The following is a 17,170-nucleotide window of genomic DNA, read 5'->3' on the forward strand; positions in this document are numbered from 1 at the left end:
AGTGAAGATGATTCCTTGTGCCTCGATGAGCCTGTAGCTGTTCATCAATTGTTCTCTGAGTGGTCATTCTCCTATTCAGCCCCTAGGTTATATAATAAATTGCCATTATTCATGAAACTACTGACTTCTGTTGAATCTTTTACTGGGCAACTCAAAGCGTTCTCTTTCAAAAAACTACAATTTGGGGAGAGGTGTTGCAATGGACGATGACAGCGTTTAATTGCTGTTACTTTTTTTTTTTTCTGATAAAGTTTGTACTGTATATGAGTAATTTCACAATTCTCGTCATTGTAAAAGGTAAATGAGTGTCATGTGCTAGAGAATTCCTTAAGAAGAACTCGCACTTTTCCGAACAAGATTATTATTTTTATTATTATTAGTAGTAGTAGTAGTAGTATTAATATTATAATACAGTATTGTATTGGAGTGTGTATAGTTGTGAGTAAAAGATGGAAGAAGAACATAAGAGAGTATGGATCAGTTGGGTCAAGGATTGTGTGGGTAAGATTGAAAGTTGGACTACAAATGTGGGCAACTGTGTGTGTGTCTATGCGCCAACGCAGGATCGTGCAAGCAGAGTTAGAGAAGAGTTCTGGACAAATGTGGAAGTGTGCATGGAGAAGTTTGGAAGGAATGATAGAGTGTTTTTGATCGGTTATATGAATGGTAAAGTAGGGATTGTGAAGATGGATGGAATAGTTGATGAGTTGGGTGTGCCTGCTGAGATACATGAGAATGGCAGTGCGTTAGTGGACATTTGTGCTGGGAGGGGGATGGTGATAGCCAATACCCTCTTCAGACTTAAAATGATCCACAGGTATACATGGCAAGTGATGAGAAGGGTGGGTGGTGAAATGAATGAAAGGAAGGCAATGATTGATTGTGTGTGTGGATGAAAGGATGGGAAAATATGTAATGGATGCAAGAGCTTATAGAGGTTGGGGGAGTGGACTTTCTGACCACTATTTGGTGGTGGCCAGAATCAAGATCCAAAGAAGATGGAGAAATAGAAGAAGGGAAGGACGGGAAGAAGGAGTATTTGCAAGGAGAGTGGAAAGGTTACAAGAGGATGAGAAAAAGGCAGAATATAAGAAAGAAGTGGAGGAATGATTGGGCAAATATGAATTGGAACTGATGGGGGATGTGAAAGGTGTGTGCAGGATATTCACAGAAGAAATATGAGCAGCATGTGATGTGGTGTGTGGGATGAAGAGAAGATGGAGGGGGGTGCAAGGAACAGCATGGTGGAAAGAAGAGGTGAGACAGGCTGTGGCACAAAAGAAGAAAGCATACAATGAATGGATGAGAAATAAGGGCGTGGAAGAAGTTGAGAGACAGAAGAGAGAGATATATGTAGAAAGAAAGAGAGAGGTGAAAAGATTAGTAAGAGAGAGTAAGAAGAGAGAGGCTGAGGAATCTGGAAGGAATTTGAGTGTAAAGTGGAGGGACTGTAAGAAAATGTTCTGGAATGAGGTGAAAAGAGTAAGACAGGGTGGAAGTGAAGTAAGCAGGGAAGTGAAAGATAAAAATGGTAGATTACTAGAGGAGAAGGGAGAAAAAGTGAGCAGATGGAGAGAACACTTTAAAGAATTGTTGAACATAGAGGATGGAAGTGATGCAAGTATAAGTGGCTGGGGAATGGCTGGGAGAAGGAGGGAGGTGAGAAGACAGGAAGAAATCAGTAGGACAGAAGTTGTGGAAGCAATGAAGAAAGTTAAATTGGGGAAAGCCCCAGGAATTGATGGAGTGTGTGGTGAAATGCTGAAGCATGGGGGAGAGATAGTAGCAGAATGGATGTGGAAGATGTGCAGATTGGCCTGGGAGGAAGATAGAGTTCCGGAGGATTGGAAGTCAGGTATAATTATTCCCTTGCACAAAGGAAAAGGGGAAAAAGAAGTGTGTGGTAATCATAGGGGCATTTGTCTTCTTAGCATAACAGGAAAAGTGTATGGTAGGATACTTATTGACAGAGTTAGGGAAAGAACAGAGGAATTAGTTGGAGAAGAACAGGGAGGCTTTAGGAAGGGAAGAGGTTGTGTAGATCAGATATTCATTCTTAGATCTTTAGTGAAAAAGTTTCTAGAGAAGGGAAAGAAGTTGTATGTGGCTTTCATGGATTTGGAGAAAGCATATGACAGGGTGGAGAGACAAGTATTGTGGAAAGTATTAAGAATATATGGAGTAGATGGGAAGTTGTTGAATGCCGTGAAGAGTATGTATGATGGTGCTAAGGCTGCAGTGCGTGTGGATGGTGAACTGAGTGAATTTTTCTCTTTGAAGCTTGGGTTGAAATAGGGATGTCATGTCTCCATGGTTGTTGAAGCTGTACATGGATGGGGTAATAAAAGAGGTACAAGGTAGGGCAGTGGATGTTGGAGTGGACCTGGTGAGAGAGGGTAGTGTTTGGAAACTCCCTGTACTGTTGTTTGCAGATGATACCCGGTACTGTGTTGTTGAGTGAAGACGAAGGAGAGTTGCAAGGCTTGGTGGATGAGTTTGGGAGAGTGTGTAAGAAATGGAATCTAAAGGTGAATGTAGGGAAGAGTAAAGTGATGGTCTTTGAGAGAGGTGAAGTCAGCGAATGTACAGTGAGGTTGGATGGTAAGGAATTGGCAAATGTGAGTACGTTTAAGTACTTGGGTAGTGTGATGAGTAAGGATGGAGGTTTGGAGGGTGAAGTGCTTGAAAGGGTACAGCAGGGAAGAAAGGTTGCTGGTTCCTTGAAAGCAGTGATAAGAAACAGGGAAGGGAGCATGGAAGTGAAAAAGTTACTACATGACAGTATTGTGATACCAACTCTAACGTATGGAAGTGAAGCTTGGATGTTGTTGGAAGGGCACAAGTCAAGAGTGAGAGCAGTGGAAATGAGTTATTTAAGAGGAGCCTGTGGAGTCACATGGAGAGACAGGCTGACAAATGAGGATATAAAGGAGCGTTGTTGTGTGGATGTGGATGTGATAGGAAGCGTTAGGAGGAATACACTGAGGTGGTTTGGCCATGTGGAGAGGATGGAAGGTGAAAGACTGACGAAGAGAGTGTATGTGAGTGAGGTGGAGGGGGGGAGAGGGAGGGGGAGGCCGAGGATGAGATGGAGGGATGGGGTGGAGAGGTATGTGAGAGAGGTGGGTGTGAGTTGGGAGCAGGGCAGTGAAATGGTGGGGGACAGGGTGACGTGGAGGTGATTTGTTTGTGGCCACCCCGAACGGGATTGAGGCGTCTGGCAATAGATAAATAGATAGATAGTACTGTTATTTTTATTATCATTATTATCTCCACAGCTCATGAGAACATGGGAATAATGATGATGATGATGACAGATTACATCAAATAAAAAGTAATTATTAATATAAATTAGTATAGTATAATGGTATATTCTTGAGAAAAAGAAAAAGTGAATTAGAAGGCTCACTTCTCTTAATATAATCTCCACTATGTTAATCAACACAGGAACACTTGACATAACACATCACTGCTCACTGTTGTGTGTTCAGAATGTGCTGCAAATGATCGGGGTTAATCACTAGTATTTAAATACATTACAAGCAGTTTTCTTCATACAGTACACCATTAGAAATTACTCAGTATATGCTTGTGGAGTGTAGCAAAATTTTAATACATATATATTTATACAACCAATCACAACATCAAATACATTTTTATACTAATTTGCAACCTTGAGTATGATAATAATATTTGAAAAGACAATTTTTCTTGAGGGAATATAATCCGTACTTTAAAATATTTTCATTTAATGCAGTAGTTTCTAGACACACCTACAGTATTAAGTGAGGAATTACCGCACTGTATATAATAAACTGCTTGTCTGTGTGACAGTAACTGAGACAAATTTGCAACAGATATTTTACAGGGGTTAATGGTACAATATTGATTTTCTTTTGACAAACTAAGTAACACAAAACTTAATATGTAATTAAATGGCTTATTTAGGTTATAACTGGAATTGATCTGGATATGCTGGCAGTTTTATGTAAATGGCATAATGTAGTGAAATAATGGACCTATTACATAAGTCATGTAAAGATAAGCAAGACTTGAACAATATACTGTACAGCTGTACCTCAGTGTGCGAGGTCCATGCTCATAAACAACTCCATCACTGTGAGTTGTTGTGTTAATCCATCCACCCAGTCTGTTGGTGGCCTCCACCACCACCACTCTGCCCGTTTGTGCATGGCCCATATGCAGATAGTGAGCAGCAGCCAGTCCGCTAACGCCTCCACCCAGTACTGCCACTGCCATGCCTACAACAGAAGATCTGTTGTTGTGATTCCAGGCTCATCTGAATGTGAAGCTGATGGACTGCATGCAGAAGTTACCCCTTTCCTGCAGTTCAATATCCTCCTTTCAGAGAAATAGAGAGGAAGATGAGGGATATTTGTATAGCTAAGCACTAGAGTCACTCAGTTATATCAGTATCATCAGATTAATGAATCCTCCTCCTGAACCCGAAAATCTGTGTTACTTGTAAATTGAGGACAGCAGCAACTGTATTATGGTTTGTATTAAATATTTTTTGTTGTACCCCATATCCATAATGAAAAATGCAATATGCAGATGACTGTGTCTGTGAGATGAAGCCAAGATTCTAGGGCATGAAATTTGTGTGATTAAGTGTCTGGCCTCTTTCACTGGGCATGTTGCTGAATGTACTGAAAAATTCATGCTTTTGCTTTCCTTGTTTTCTGGACTCTACCTCACCCCACCCTATCCATGTATTGCCAGATGCCATAATCCTGTAAGGGGTGGCTGTTTGAAGTAGTTGTTTTATGGGAGGGGCACTGTCCCTCTGCCAACCCATGTGTTGACACATAGGGAACATGTATGGGTTGGTTATATGGTTACCATCCAGCACCGTAAATGGTAGCCTGGCTTATAAGAAACCATCAGGCTTGCCAGTCAATGTAAAGCCACCTGAAAAGGAATGAAGAATAATAAAAAGTGACAAGAAAGAGTGGAGAAATAGGAAGAGCGGCAGCAGACACAGAAAAAGAATAATCAAGGTGAAGGAAGTAGTAGTCATCATTACATCAAGTGAGCAGATGAAGGTTGCCACCATCCCATCCTACAGAAAAAAAAAAAAAAAAGGGGGAGGGGAGGGTAGGATGATGATAATGATGTTAGTTATCTTGAAAAATCATCTAACATATTCATCACTGCCATGAGCTCCTTCAGTCCCTTTCATCCCAAAAGTCTCTTCTAAGCTGAAAAAATAGTCTTGCATCTGGTGTAGACAAATCAAAACCATTACCCACGTTTTGCTGGCTTGTCCTCGCAACTGTATAGTGAGGTGTATCCTGAAGGACAAACTGGGTGCTTTGGGAGTATGACACTTCCCTCTGAAAACACTCCTTGGTGGGGTGGCCCTGGTGGCACGAGTCTTCAAACTTCTATGCAACTTTTTATTCTCTGGGCCTCATACCCACAATTTGATTTACATTAACTAACTACAAATGGTTTCATGTAAGCCAAGAAACCATTTACAACAATGGGTGGTAACCATATAACCAAACCATATGTGCTCCCTACATGTCAACAAGTGGGTTGGTGGAGGGTTAGTGCCCCTCCCTGTAAAACAACCAACTCAAAGTCAAATGGCCACCCCTTGCAGGATTATGGCATCTGGCAATAGATAGATAGATTGTTACTACTGCATTGGTAGGGGAGTTGTAAAAACCATCCCCTGACTGATCTAACTATCTATTGCTAGACATCATAATTCCACAAGGGGTGGCCATTTGACTCCGAATTAGTTGTTCTATGGGGAGGGGCAATAATCCTCCACCAACACACTTGCTGATACGTAAGGAACACATATTGGTTGGTTCTATGGTTACCACCCAGCACTGTAAATGACTTCCTGGCTTTTAAGAAACCATTAGGCTTGTCGCTCAGTGTAAAGCCACCTAAGAAGGAAAGCAATAAAAAATAGTGAGAGGAAAGATGATAAAAATAGGAAGAGGGGAGGGCAGACACAGAAAAAGAAAGATAAAGGTGGAGGACAAAGTAGGCTGCACTATATCAAGTGAATACATGATGGTTGCCACCATCTACCACACTCGCACCACCTACCACACACCCTTTAAATCTGCAGGACAAGATATATTAAATATAATCTTCCTATGCCTCACGGGGCAACGTAGGATTGGATGATGGATGGATGGATGGATGAATACACTATCATGACAAGTTTAACAGGAAGCAGAAATATGCAATTTTTACATTTTTAGCTGAATTTCAGCAGTTTTACATACAAACCAAACTCATCAGGACTGTAGCCCTTCTCTGAAAGCAACATTCTTTGGTCCTGGACTTCATACTACAGTAAAAATCCTTTAATCCAACCACCAATAATCCAAATATCCCAATACTCCGAATTTTTCAAGGCGGCAGATAATTTTAAGTAATATTTTTAAGTGTACTGAGTGAAAATTAAGTGAATTACAGTAAGTTACTGTTAAGTGAATGAAGCGAAAACTAAGTAAAACAGGTGGAATTTTCTGTGGGCTTATCAATGGATTTATCTGGCTTGAACATGCTGTTGGATGTACAGTATATATCTGCCAGGAACCATTCAGCTACACTTCTATGCATTTCCACTGAGTAAAACAATAACCCATATAATTTCATGTATTTATTTAATGATCATGTACTTATTTCTAATGTTTTCAGAGGTCCCTCCTAATAGTCTGAAAAAAAACACCGGTCAAAAGACCCTCAATCCCCTGCCATTTAGATTACAGGACTTTTACTGTAATCACATTGTTTCCCCAGAATTTGGGTATCATAAACTAGACAATAATGAATCATTGTCATAACCTTTACACATCTGTGAATGGTGGCTGTCCTAGATTCTATTCTTTATTGTTATTTTTATGTACCATAAGTCAGATGGCAGTGATGATTACTGAGGGGGGAGGGCTGGAATGCTGTTTAAACCTATAGACCCTTTTTCCTGTTATTGGCTACAGAATGGTTCTGAAAAGGGAAAAGTGGGGTTGCAGTACACATAATCCAATCAAGAGTTCAGTTTATTTGCAGTTAGGTTGGTTAAGATGATTAAGGTTCGGCTAGATGGTCAATTTGCACTGCGATTTGATGCAATGTGATGGTGTTCAGAAGCTTAGCCTTTACAACGGTGCTTCTTCGTTAGTAGACTGTACAGTATATATAGAGTTTCCTGTTTTCAACTGACTGAAAGGTCTGCTTGGCCAGACAGACTAAGGTGGACCAACAGCGACTAGTATGGATATTCTAACTCTAAATTTTTCCTTTTTCAAATCCCTGCCCTCTTTGGTAGCAATTAAGAATATCAGGAGATATAACTGAGAGGGTAGTTTCCCAAACAGCAGTCATCAGCTGGAAAGAAAGTACAATCGGCATACGTTCTTCTCCGTTACTGGGCGAATGTAACATGAAAATCGTATAGGTCATTTCAGTCACGGAATACCACATCTTTAATAACTCAAAAGGAGATACAACTCTCTAAGCTACACTTACTCTTCTCCTTATTGCTTATTCTTGGGCAAGATTGGATTATACTCATAATCTCTAAGAAGGTGAAAGGTGGTCACCACAATGAATGAAAAAAATTAACTATCTACCTATCTATCTATCTATATATACGAATGCATTTTTAAAGCATTTACGGCAACAAAAGTGAAAAGGATCATGTGTATAATTATTTACTCCCAGTGACAGGTAAATGTTGCGTTAACATTTGTAAGGTTTGCGCAACACACTGCTACATAGATGTTTGTGATTAGCCTAAGTTAATTTAGATACAGGAAGTTCACTACAATTACAAGATATGAAGGAAAGTGGAGGTACATTTAAGAGGCTAGGAAAATTTTGCGTCGTTGCCAGTTTATTAACTATAGTCGGGACAGCGAGAGGTAGCGAAGCTCATCCCACTCTCTTCCCACTGGAATGTCTGTGATTGGTGGATGGCGGGGTGGGAGGTGTGTGGGTGAGGTTAGGAGTCCATTTGATGACCAGTATAGGTGTATCGTCTAATTTGGAAAGACATCTTCACCTGTCTGGTGCTACTCTCTCTCTCTCTCTCTCTCACACTTTGTATGTATGTATGTACATTTTTTTCATACATTTTGTTGTGGTGTGTGTCCATTATATTTTCTAATCCCCATTTTTCATGGTCTTGAAATACAAAAGAAAATATTGTATTTATCATAGTGCACTTAAACCCATCAGTATCTCTTTATAAGGCTTATTAAGTCATCTGTGATTCATCACCATATTTAATAACCTTAAATGTACAGTACCAGCCTCTCCCTTCAACCCATCTCTCACTCTCTCTTTCTCTGTCGAGCAAGAAAAGGAAACATAAGAGGAGTATTGATAAAGGAGTTGATGTAAATCTATCTATCTATTTATTGCCAGACGCCATAATCCCTTAAGGGGTGGCCATTTGACTTTGAGTTATTTCTTTTACATGGAGGGACACTGCCCCTCCACCAACCCACTTGATGACATGTACGGAGCACATATGGTTTGGTTATATGGTTACCACTCAGCAATGTAAATGGTTTCTTGGCTTACAGGAAACCATTTGGCTTGTCAGTCAATGTAAAGCCACCTGTATAGGAAAGAAAAGCAATAAGAAGTGACAGGAAAGATGGGTGAAATAGGAAGAAAGGAGAGCAGGCACAGAAAAAGAATGATAAAGGCTAAGAAAGAAGTAGGCAGCACTACATGAAGTGAGTGGATGATGGTCGCCACCACCTGCCACTCATAGATAAGTTTCATAATACATAAGGAAGAGGGAAGCCAAAATCGAAGGTAGCCAGGAGTGTGTGTGACCTGAGGAGGGAGACTAATTCTTAAAGGACAATATAATCTGGTGTGTGTGTGTGTGTGTGTGTATGTGTGTGTGTGTGTGTGTGTGTGTGTGTGTGTGTGTGTCCCTGTATCATACTCCAGGACTCATACACTCTGTTCCACGTCAGTAAGTTCATTACCAATATGTGCCATCCCTTCACTTCCACTGTTCTTTCACTCAGTTTTTATTTTCCCCCAGTTTTTCACTCCTGTCAGTGTCTCTTAAACGTAGTGTACCGGCGTACAGTGCCTCATTCCTTTTGTCCCGTCCTCTCCCAACACTTCTCCCTTTCTGTCTGTCTGTCTGTCTCTCTCCCTCTCTCTCTCTCTCAGAGAGAGAAAGAGCAACGGAGGGAAGAAAGGGGTTTAGGAGTGGCAATTATGGCCAGGGAATCCCTTCAGCCCTCCATGAAAATCCCCAGGGACGTGAGCATATAGCATGAGGGAATGTTTTCCATTGTTTCCTCTGTACAGTAAAATCTCAATATAACAGACTTCAATAGACCAGAATTCGCTTTTATCGGACTTGAGGAGCTACCAGACTAAATTCCTATACAATATATCAGAAAAAGTCCAGTAAAGTCAGAAGCAGTCTGGATTGCCTGACCACTTCAGGTACCAGGTATGTTCATCACAATAAGTTAAATAAAAGACATGTTTATCAGTGTACAGTACCGTACAGTATTATTATATATATTATACCATTTGATTAATATAGTGAAGTTATAACAGTACATTACCGCAATGGTAGTCAAAACAGTTTAAAAACCGTTCATGCAATCCGGACTAATGTCTGATATATCAGAAAAAGTCCGGATTAGCAGGGGGAAGTCCGGATATCGCTTTTATTGGAATTTCACGTTTTTCAGACTGGCTTTGGCCCCAATTAGTCCATTATAGTGAGGTCTTACTGTATTTTGCATCATGCCTCTTCACCTCACCGTCCAGCCACTTTATCTGCTTGTCCGACGGAATGCTTTGCTTTTGGCTTAGGATGTATACTGTATGTTCTTTCTAATGCTTTACTCCTAAAATATTGACTTAGCATACCAGCATTCAGTACACTCGATTAAAAAAATAAAAAATCTTGACACGGGTGAACAATGCTTTCACAAAGAGCGATGCTCCTGTTTGTGTTGGTTTAACCCGCGCCGTCCCGGCGACGTGAATTAACGTCCGCACATGATGTGCACTCATGTCCCGGCAACGTGAATTAACGCGACAACATTGCAAGGTCCCTAATTTGCACAATTTTCAATTTTCGCAAGTGATTTTTGGCATGTATACACGGGACACCTTCCTCTACTCCTCTACAAGATGCCAAGCAGGGACAATGCCTTACACCACATAACCTTTCCCCCCCGTTGCACGCCATTGTCTCGGCAATTCACCTGTTACCAGTGACCTGGCCAATAAAGACATTCAGGGCCAGAGTGATTCCCCAATCGATGGCAATGTGGAGGACAAAGTTTACATAGCATTAGAGGAAGAAACAGTCAGAAATGATGATCAGGTAATGTGGGAAAAAAAAGGTCATGAATGGTGATGAGTTAGTGAGTGAAACAATGCTTATAATGCCTATATTACTGTTTGAAAACCAATATACTCTTGTACTACATATAAATTCGTACCAAGTAAATAGATAAATACCGTTTATGAGTGGATAAAATAGTTACCCTCCCATAGAACTCGTTTTCTTTGGTGCCAGCCTGTTAGAAAACCCAGTCAGGTAAGGAAGTACTCGTACCTAAATTGAGTATTTTAAACCTCAGGTGAGCGATTTCTCTATGAATTTTCGATGTTTCTCACCAAAAGTGGATGTTTGAGCCAAAAAAAAAAAAAGGTCCAAAAATGTCGGGACTGGGGCGTACCACTGCCCAGAAAACGTCGGGATGGGGCGGGTTAAGCCAGTTTATTCTGAATGAATATTTCCCAACCATATGGACATGTGGAGAGAATGGAGAATGAAAGACTGACTAAGAGGGTGTATGTAGGTGACGTGGAGGGAGGGAGAGGGAGGGGTAGACCGAGGATGAGGTGGAGGGATGGAGTTGAGAGGTATATGAGGGAGGGGGGGGTGAGTTGGGGGGAGGGTAGTCAATTGGTGGGTGACAGAGTGACTTGGAGGCATTTTGTCTGCGGCCACCCTTTGCGGGATTACGGCGTCGGGCTGTAGATAGATAGATAGATATGGAACATAAATCCTTCTTTATGGTTTGTTGAGAAAAATAGTTGAGATTCATAAGCATGAGAATTTTACTTAAGAATTATTTCAAGTTTCGTCCACTGTTAAAGTGAAAAGACAAAGCTTACAAAGATTATTTAACCCGCGGCGTCCCGTCGACGTACTTCCATGTCCTCACGTTTTGTCACTGCCAATCCTGTTGACGTACTTCAACGTCCTGCAATTGCAAGGTTCATAATTTCCACAATTTTCAAAATTCGCGCGAGATTTTCGATTCGCCCACCTACCCAAGCCTCCCCTACCTGCCGCCAGGCGGGCAGCATCCCAGACCCCACGTGACCCGCGCTCGCCCTTGTCTCGGTCACTCACCTGTTAGCAGTGACCCAGGTCAGACATGGCGCAGAAAGGTCTCTCAGATGATGAAATAGCATCCGCCCTGGAGGCCTTCACTGGAGATAGTGATTCTCCACTTGATGATGATGTGGTGGATCGAGATTACATCCAGCCAGAGGAAGAAATAACAAGCAGTGATGAGGAGGTCCCTTCGCCCCGGAAAAAGCGGTATGTGACATATCGTAAGGCAAGGGAAGGCCAGCCTGCACCCAAACTACCTGCACGGACCTCTCTCCATCGCCTAGAGAAAGATTCTGATGAGGACGAGGATGAGGATGGCGGCTTAGGATGTGATGTTGCCTCATGGTTGGGGAAGGAAAAAATCTCACCCTGAGGATCAGAAGGTGGGGCGAGAAGGCAAATAAGGTATGGTCCTAGTGTTTTGTCTGGGGAAGGTGAAAGTGGTGTGGTGGGAGTGCGGGGTGAAAGGGAAAGTGGTGTGGCGGGAGCACGGGGTGAAAGGGAAAGTGGTGTGGCGGGAGTGCGGGGTGAAAGGGAAAGTGGTGTGAGGGAGGCAGCATGAGCACATGGTGCACGTAGGCCTAGGGGAGAGGAAGTGGAGCCACTCCCCAGCACGTCTTTTGCCACACAATATTCCCAAACTTCCTCCCCACAGCCCCAGGATGTGGGGAAAGGAAGGAAAGGGAAGGGAAAGGGTAAAGGAAAAGGGAGAGGGAAGAGAAGTGCGAGTGATGAAAGGCGCCGCTCTCCACCTCCCCAACCTCCCCCACCACCACCAATGTTGCGTTGTGCCTTCAGCCATGTTTCAGAGAGTACCATAACTTCCTACACTACTGAAACTGTGTGGGACGCTCAGTATAATGGTAAGGCCAGTCAGTATTTTCTAAGTCTTATATAAAGTTGAAACGGGTGTAATGTGTGCAGGAAAGTAATGTATAAGTTGAGAAATAGTGTAAGTTGAAAGAAGTGATATCAAAACTACACCCACTGTGTAAATCTGCGAAAATATGACGCTCAGTATAACTCTCTGGTTAGTAAATATGTGATAGCAAGAATATAAAGTGGAAACGGGTGTAATGTTAGCAGGAAAGTAACGTATAAGTTGAAAAATAGTGTAAGTTGTAACAAATGATGTCACAAGTACACCCACTGTGTAAATATGCGAAAATATTACGCTCAGTAGAACATTCTGGTCTGTAAGTATGTGATAGGAATGATATAAAGTGGAAAAGGGTGTAATGTTAGTAGGAAAGTAATTTATAAGTTGAATACTAGTGTAAGATGAAACAAATGATATCGCGATAACACTCACTGTGTAAATATGCGATAATATGACGCTCAGTAGAATAGTAAGGTCTCCTATTATGTGACAGCAATTATATCAAGTGGAAACATGTGTAATGTTAGTGGAGAAGTATTATATAAGTACAAAAATAGGTTGTAAGTTGAAATAATACTCATAGCGACTTCACCCTCTGTGTTATTATGCGCTATTATTACGCTAAATATTTACGTAAGGCCTGAAACTATCTCAAAACAGTTCTCTAAAGTGGAAAAGTGTATAATGTTATTAGGAAAGTATTATGTAAGTTGAAAAAACACAATACGAGTTGAAACAACAGTCACAGCGAGTTCACTCACTACGTAAATAAGCGCTAACATTACGCTAAATGTTATCGAAAGGCCTGTGAATACGTAAAAACAGTTCAATAAAATGTAAAATGGTATAATGTTATTGGAGATGTATTATGTAAGTAGAAAAAATGATATGTATCATGATTCAGCAATGTTAGCGATTCATCGTGAACAGTTTGGCCGATTTCGCTCGGTTCGCCCGATGGTACAATACTTATTTCACCTCTATTTTTGTATAAAATCCAATTTACTCTTGTATCACATGTTTTTATGTTTGTAATAAATACATATCTACTTACTTTCATTGGTTTCCCAGACTTATAATACCATAGAAAACGTGAGAGCCTCAGACCACCTACAGAGAACACGGTACCAGGTGTGACGAAGGTATACCTGTTTAGGCAACTTATGGTCCCCGGTGAACACTTTCTTCGTGACTGACCATTGTTTCTGACCAAAAGCGAAAGTTTTAGCAAAAAAAATTTGGGTCCAAAAATGGTCGGAATTGGGGGGTACCAGTGGTGAAAAAGTGGTCGGGACGGGGCGGGTTAATGATCACGTACACTCATTCTTCTCTCTCTCTGTCTCTCTCTCTCTCTCTCCTCCCTTCCTGATTTTGGCTTATGATTACTATACTGCCCATTGTAATGTTTTACTCCTTATATATTTTTACTAGTCTTTCATATTCTAGAATGTCAACATGCACACCTGTTTGTATCGTAATACACCATAGGTAATATTCTATGTATGCATATTAACCGTTGTAACCAATAAATATAGCTTCGAACAGTGGCAATCAATTTGGTGACAGTACTAGAGGGAAATATAAGCGCTGTCACACCTCCCCATTCTGCTCATCTCCATAGACCAATCAGGGACGAGAGAAGGAAAGCCTTTTCCCTACTTCTTCCTGAGGGAGGCGCTTCTCCGCCACCTCCCACTGTCACGAGTATAAATCCCGATGATTTCTTGAAGGCTAGTTAACCCCAAAATTATTTTTCCTGTATCTTTTAAGTCCATTTCAGTAAACGTACACATTACTTTAAGTTCCAGAAGCACCATACCAAATCAATTCTTCTTCCTGATAGTCTTGTATTATTTATTTACAACACTGGGCAGTGACCTAACAACCAACCAGCATGTGTTCCCTACATGACAGCAAGTGGGTTGGCAAAGGGTTAGTATCCATCTCTGGAAGACAGCTATCCAAAAATACAAACATGAAGCCTCGGACCAGGACTGACCAAAAGGTGACGACAAAGGACCAACAAAAGACATGGTACGGATTATGACATGGACTGTAAGGGGTGCGAATTATGAGATGAAAGAGAGAGAGATTGTCCAAGTGCTTGAGGGTGCAAAAGTGGACATATGTGGAATAACATACTAAATAGAGAGGTGAGACTAGGAGTATGGATGGACTATATGTGTAGGAGTAGGTGAGAATGAGAGGGCTAAAGAAGGAGTATGTATTGTTTTGTGCAAGAGATGGAAGGAGGATAAAAAATAATATAAATCATTCTGCTCAAGGAATGTGTGGGTAAGATTGAAAGTAGGACTACAAATGTGGGTGATTGTCGTCTGTATGTACCAACACAAGATCATGCAAGTAGAGTGAAAAGAGTTCTGGGCAAATGTGGAAGTGCGCATGGAAAAGTTTGAATGGAATGAGAGAGTGTTTTTCTATCTATCTCTCTGTTGCCAGACACCTCAATCCCTTAGACGGGGTGGCCACAAACAAATCGCCTCCACATCACCCTGTCCCCCTCCATTTCACTGCCCTGCTCCCAGTGCACACCCTCCTCTCTCATATACCTCTCCACTCCTTCCCTTCATCTCATCCTCGGCCTTCCCCTCCCTCTCTCTTCCCCCACCTCACTCACATACTCTCTCCTCGTCAGTGTTTTTGATTTGGAGTTATAAATGGAAAAGTTGGGAATGTGAATGTGGATGCAGTAGTCGGTGAGTGGGGTGTGCCTGCAGCAGAAGTGGACAAGAATGGCAGTGCTGAGCTCTAGTGGACATTTGTGAAAGGAGGGGGTTGGTGATAGCCAATACCCTCTTTAAACACAAAATTATTCACAGGTATACGTGGCGAGTAATGAGAAAGGTGGGTGGTGAACTGAATGAACAGAAGGCAGTGATTGATTATGTGTGTGTGAATGACAGAATGAGAAGGTGTGTAATGGATGCATGAGCATACAGAGGTTGGAGGAGTGGACTTTCTGACCACCATGTGGTGGTGGCAAAAGTCATGGTTCAAGTGCAATGGAGGAATAGAAGGAGGGAAGGACAGGAAGAAGTAGTCCATACAAGGAGGGTACAAAGGATGCAAGAGGTTGGAAAAAAGGCAGAATATAAGAGGGAAGTGGAGGAGGGATTGGGTAAGAATGATTTGGAGCAGATGGGGGAGGTGGAAGGTGTGTGCAAGATATACACAGAAGAAATATGTTCAGCTTGTGATGTGATGTGTGGGGTGAAGAGAAGACTGAAGGGGGTGCAAGGAACAGCATGGTGGAATGAAGAGGTGAGAAGCTGTGGCACAAAAGAAGAAAGCATATAGTGAGTGGATGGGAAGCAGCGACATGGAGGAAGTTGAGAAATAGAAGAGAGAGTTATATGTAGAGAGGAAGTGAGAGGTGAAAATGTTAGTAAGAGAGAGTAAGAAGAGAGTGGTTGTAGAATTTGGAAGGAATTTGAGTGTAAAATAGAGGGAACATAAAGTAAAGAGAGTAAGACAGGGTGATAAAGAAGTTAGTTGGGGAGTAAAAGATAAAAATGGTAGATTGCTTATGGAGAAGGGAGAAAAAGTGAACAGATGGAGAGAACGCTTTCAGGAACTGTTAAACATGGAGAATGAAAGTGATGTGAATATATGTGGCTGGGGAATGGCTTGGAGAAGAAGGGAGGTTTCTCGAGAAGAGAGGATGAAATCAGCAGGATGGAAGTAGTGGAAGTAATGAAAAAAGTCAAAATGGGGAAAACCCCAGGAATTGATGGAGTGTGTGATGAAATGCTGAAGCATGGGGGAGAGATAGCAGAATGGATATGGAAGATGCACATATTGGCCTGGGGGGTAGGTAGAGTCCTGGAGGATTGGAAATCAGGTATGATTACTCCCCTGTACAAAGGAAACGGGGAAAAAGAAGTGTGTGGTAGTTATAGGGGCATTTGTCTGCTTAGTGTAATAGGAAAAGTGTATGGCAGGATACTTGTTGACCGAGTTAGGGAAATAACAGAAGAAGTAGTTGCTGAAGAACAGGGAGGTTTTAGGAAGGGAAGAGGTTGCATGGATCAGATATTCATTCGTAGGTCTTCAGTGGAAAAGTTTCTAGGGAAAGGAAAGAAGTTGTATACGGCCTCCATGGATTCAGAGAAAGCATACTGGTATGACAGGGTGGATAGACAAGGAATGTGGAAAATATTAGGAGTATATGGAGTAAACTGGAAGTTGTTGAATGCCATGAAGAGTATGTATGAGGGGGCTAGGCTGAAGTGCGTGTGGGTAGCGAATGAAGTTTTCTTTTTGAATGTTGGATTGAAACAGGAATGTGTCATGCCTCCAGGGTTTTTCAGTGTACATTATATATGAATGGGGTTGTAAAAGAGATACAAGGTAGGGCAGTGGATATTGGAGCAGCTTTAAAGAGAGAGGGCAGTGTGTGGAAACTCCCTGTAATGTTGTTTGCAGGTGATACTGTATTGTTAAGTGAAAATGAGCAGGGATTGCAAGGCTTGGTGAATGAGTTTAGAAGAGTGTGTAAGAAATAGAATCTAAAGGTGAATGTTGTGAAGAGTAAAATTATGGTCTTTGAGAGAAATGAAGTCACCGGATGTACAGTGATGTTGGATGATGAGGAAATGGATAATGCAAGTTTATTTGAGTACTTGGGTAATGTGATGAATAAGGATGGAAGTTTGGGGGGTGAAGTGTTTGAAAGGGTACAACAAGGAAGAAAGATTGCTGGTTCATTGAAACCAGTGATAAGAAACAGGGAAGTGAGCATGGAAGTAAAAAAGTCACTGCATGACAGTATTGTGATACCAATTCTGCAGTATGGAAGCGAAGCATGGACCTTGTTGGAAGGACACAAATCAAGAGTGAGAGCAGTGGAAATGAGTTATCTGAGAGGAGCATGT

The 17,170-nt window shown here is 41.6% G+C and overlaps 2 protein-coding genes across 3 annotated transcripts in view; one reads left to right on the forward strand and one right to left on the reverse strand.

The window, feature by feature from the left end:
• Ppox (protoporphyrinogen oxidase) overlaps window positions 1-7,536 on the reverse strand; it is a 32,060-nt gene extending 24,524 nt beyond the window's left edge. The window contains exons 1-2 of one of the 2 annotated variants that reach the window (XM_080284813.1): window positions 7,519-7,536; window positions 4,079-4,276 (exon numbers count right to left, since the gene is read on the reverse strand). In XM_080284813.1, the coding sequence (XP_080140939.1) occupies window positions 4,079-4,260 (182 nt within the window). In that variant the 5' untranslated portion in view covers window positions 4,261-4,276; window positions 7,519-7,536. The remainder of the gene's footprint in view (window positions 1-4,078; window positions 4,277-7,518) is intronic. The other variant, XM_080284814.1, reaches the window with a different exon arrangement.
• A 219-nt stretch (window positions 7,537-7,755) lies between these two features.
• LOC145415534 (uncharacterized) overlaps window positions 7,756-17,170 on the forward strand; it is a 69,525-nt gene continuing 60,110 nt past the window's right edge. Inside the window, exon 1 of the mRNA XM_080284758.1 lies at window positions 7,756-7,844. The gene's annotated coding sequence lies outside the window, so the exon portion shown is untranslated. The remainder of the gene's footprint in view (window positions 7,845-17,170) is intronic.

Source organism: Coenobita brevimanus, chromosome 103 (genome assembly GCF_032717465.1).
Source record: "Coenobita brevimanus isolate Jiangsu-jjx chromosome 103, ASM3271746v2, whole genome shotgun sequence".
Taxonomy (NCBI): domain Eukaryota; kingdom Metazoa; phylum Arthropoda; class Malacostraca; order Decapoda; family Coenobitidae; genus Coenobita; species Coenobita brevimanus.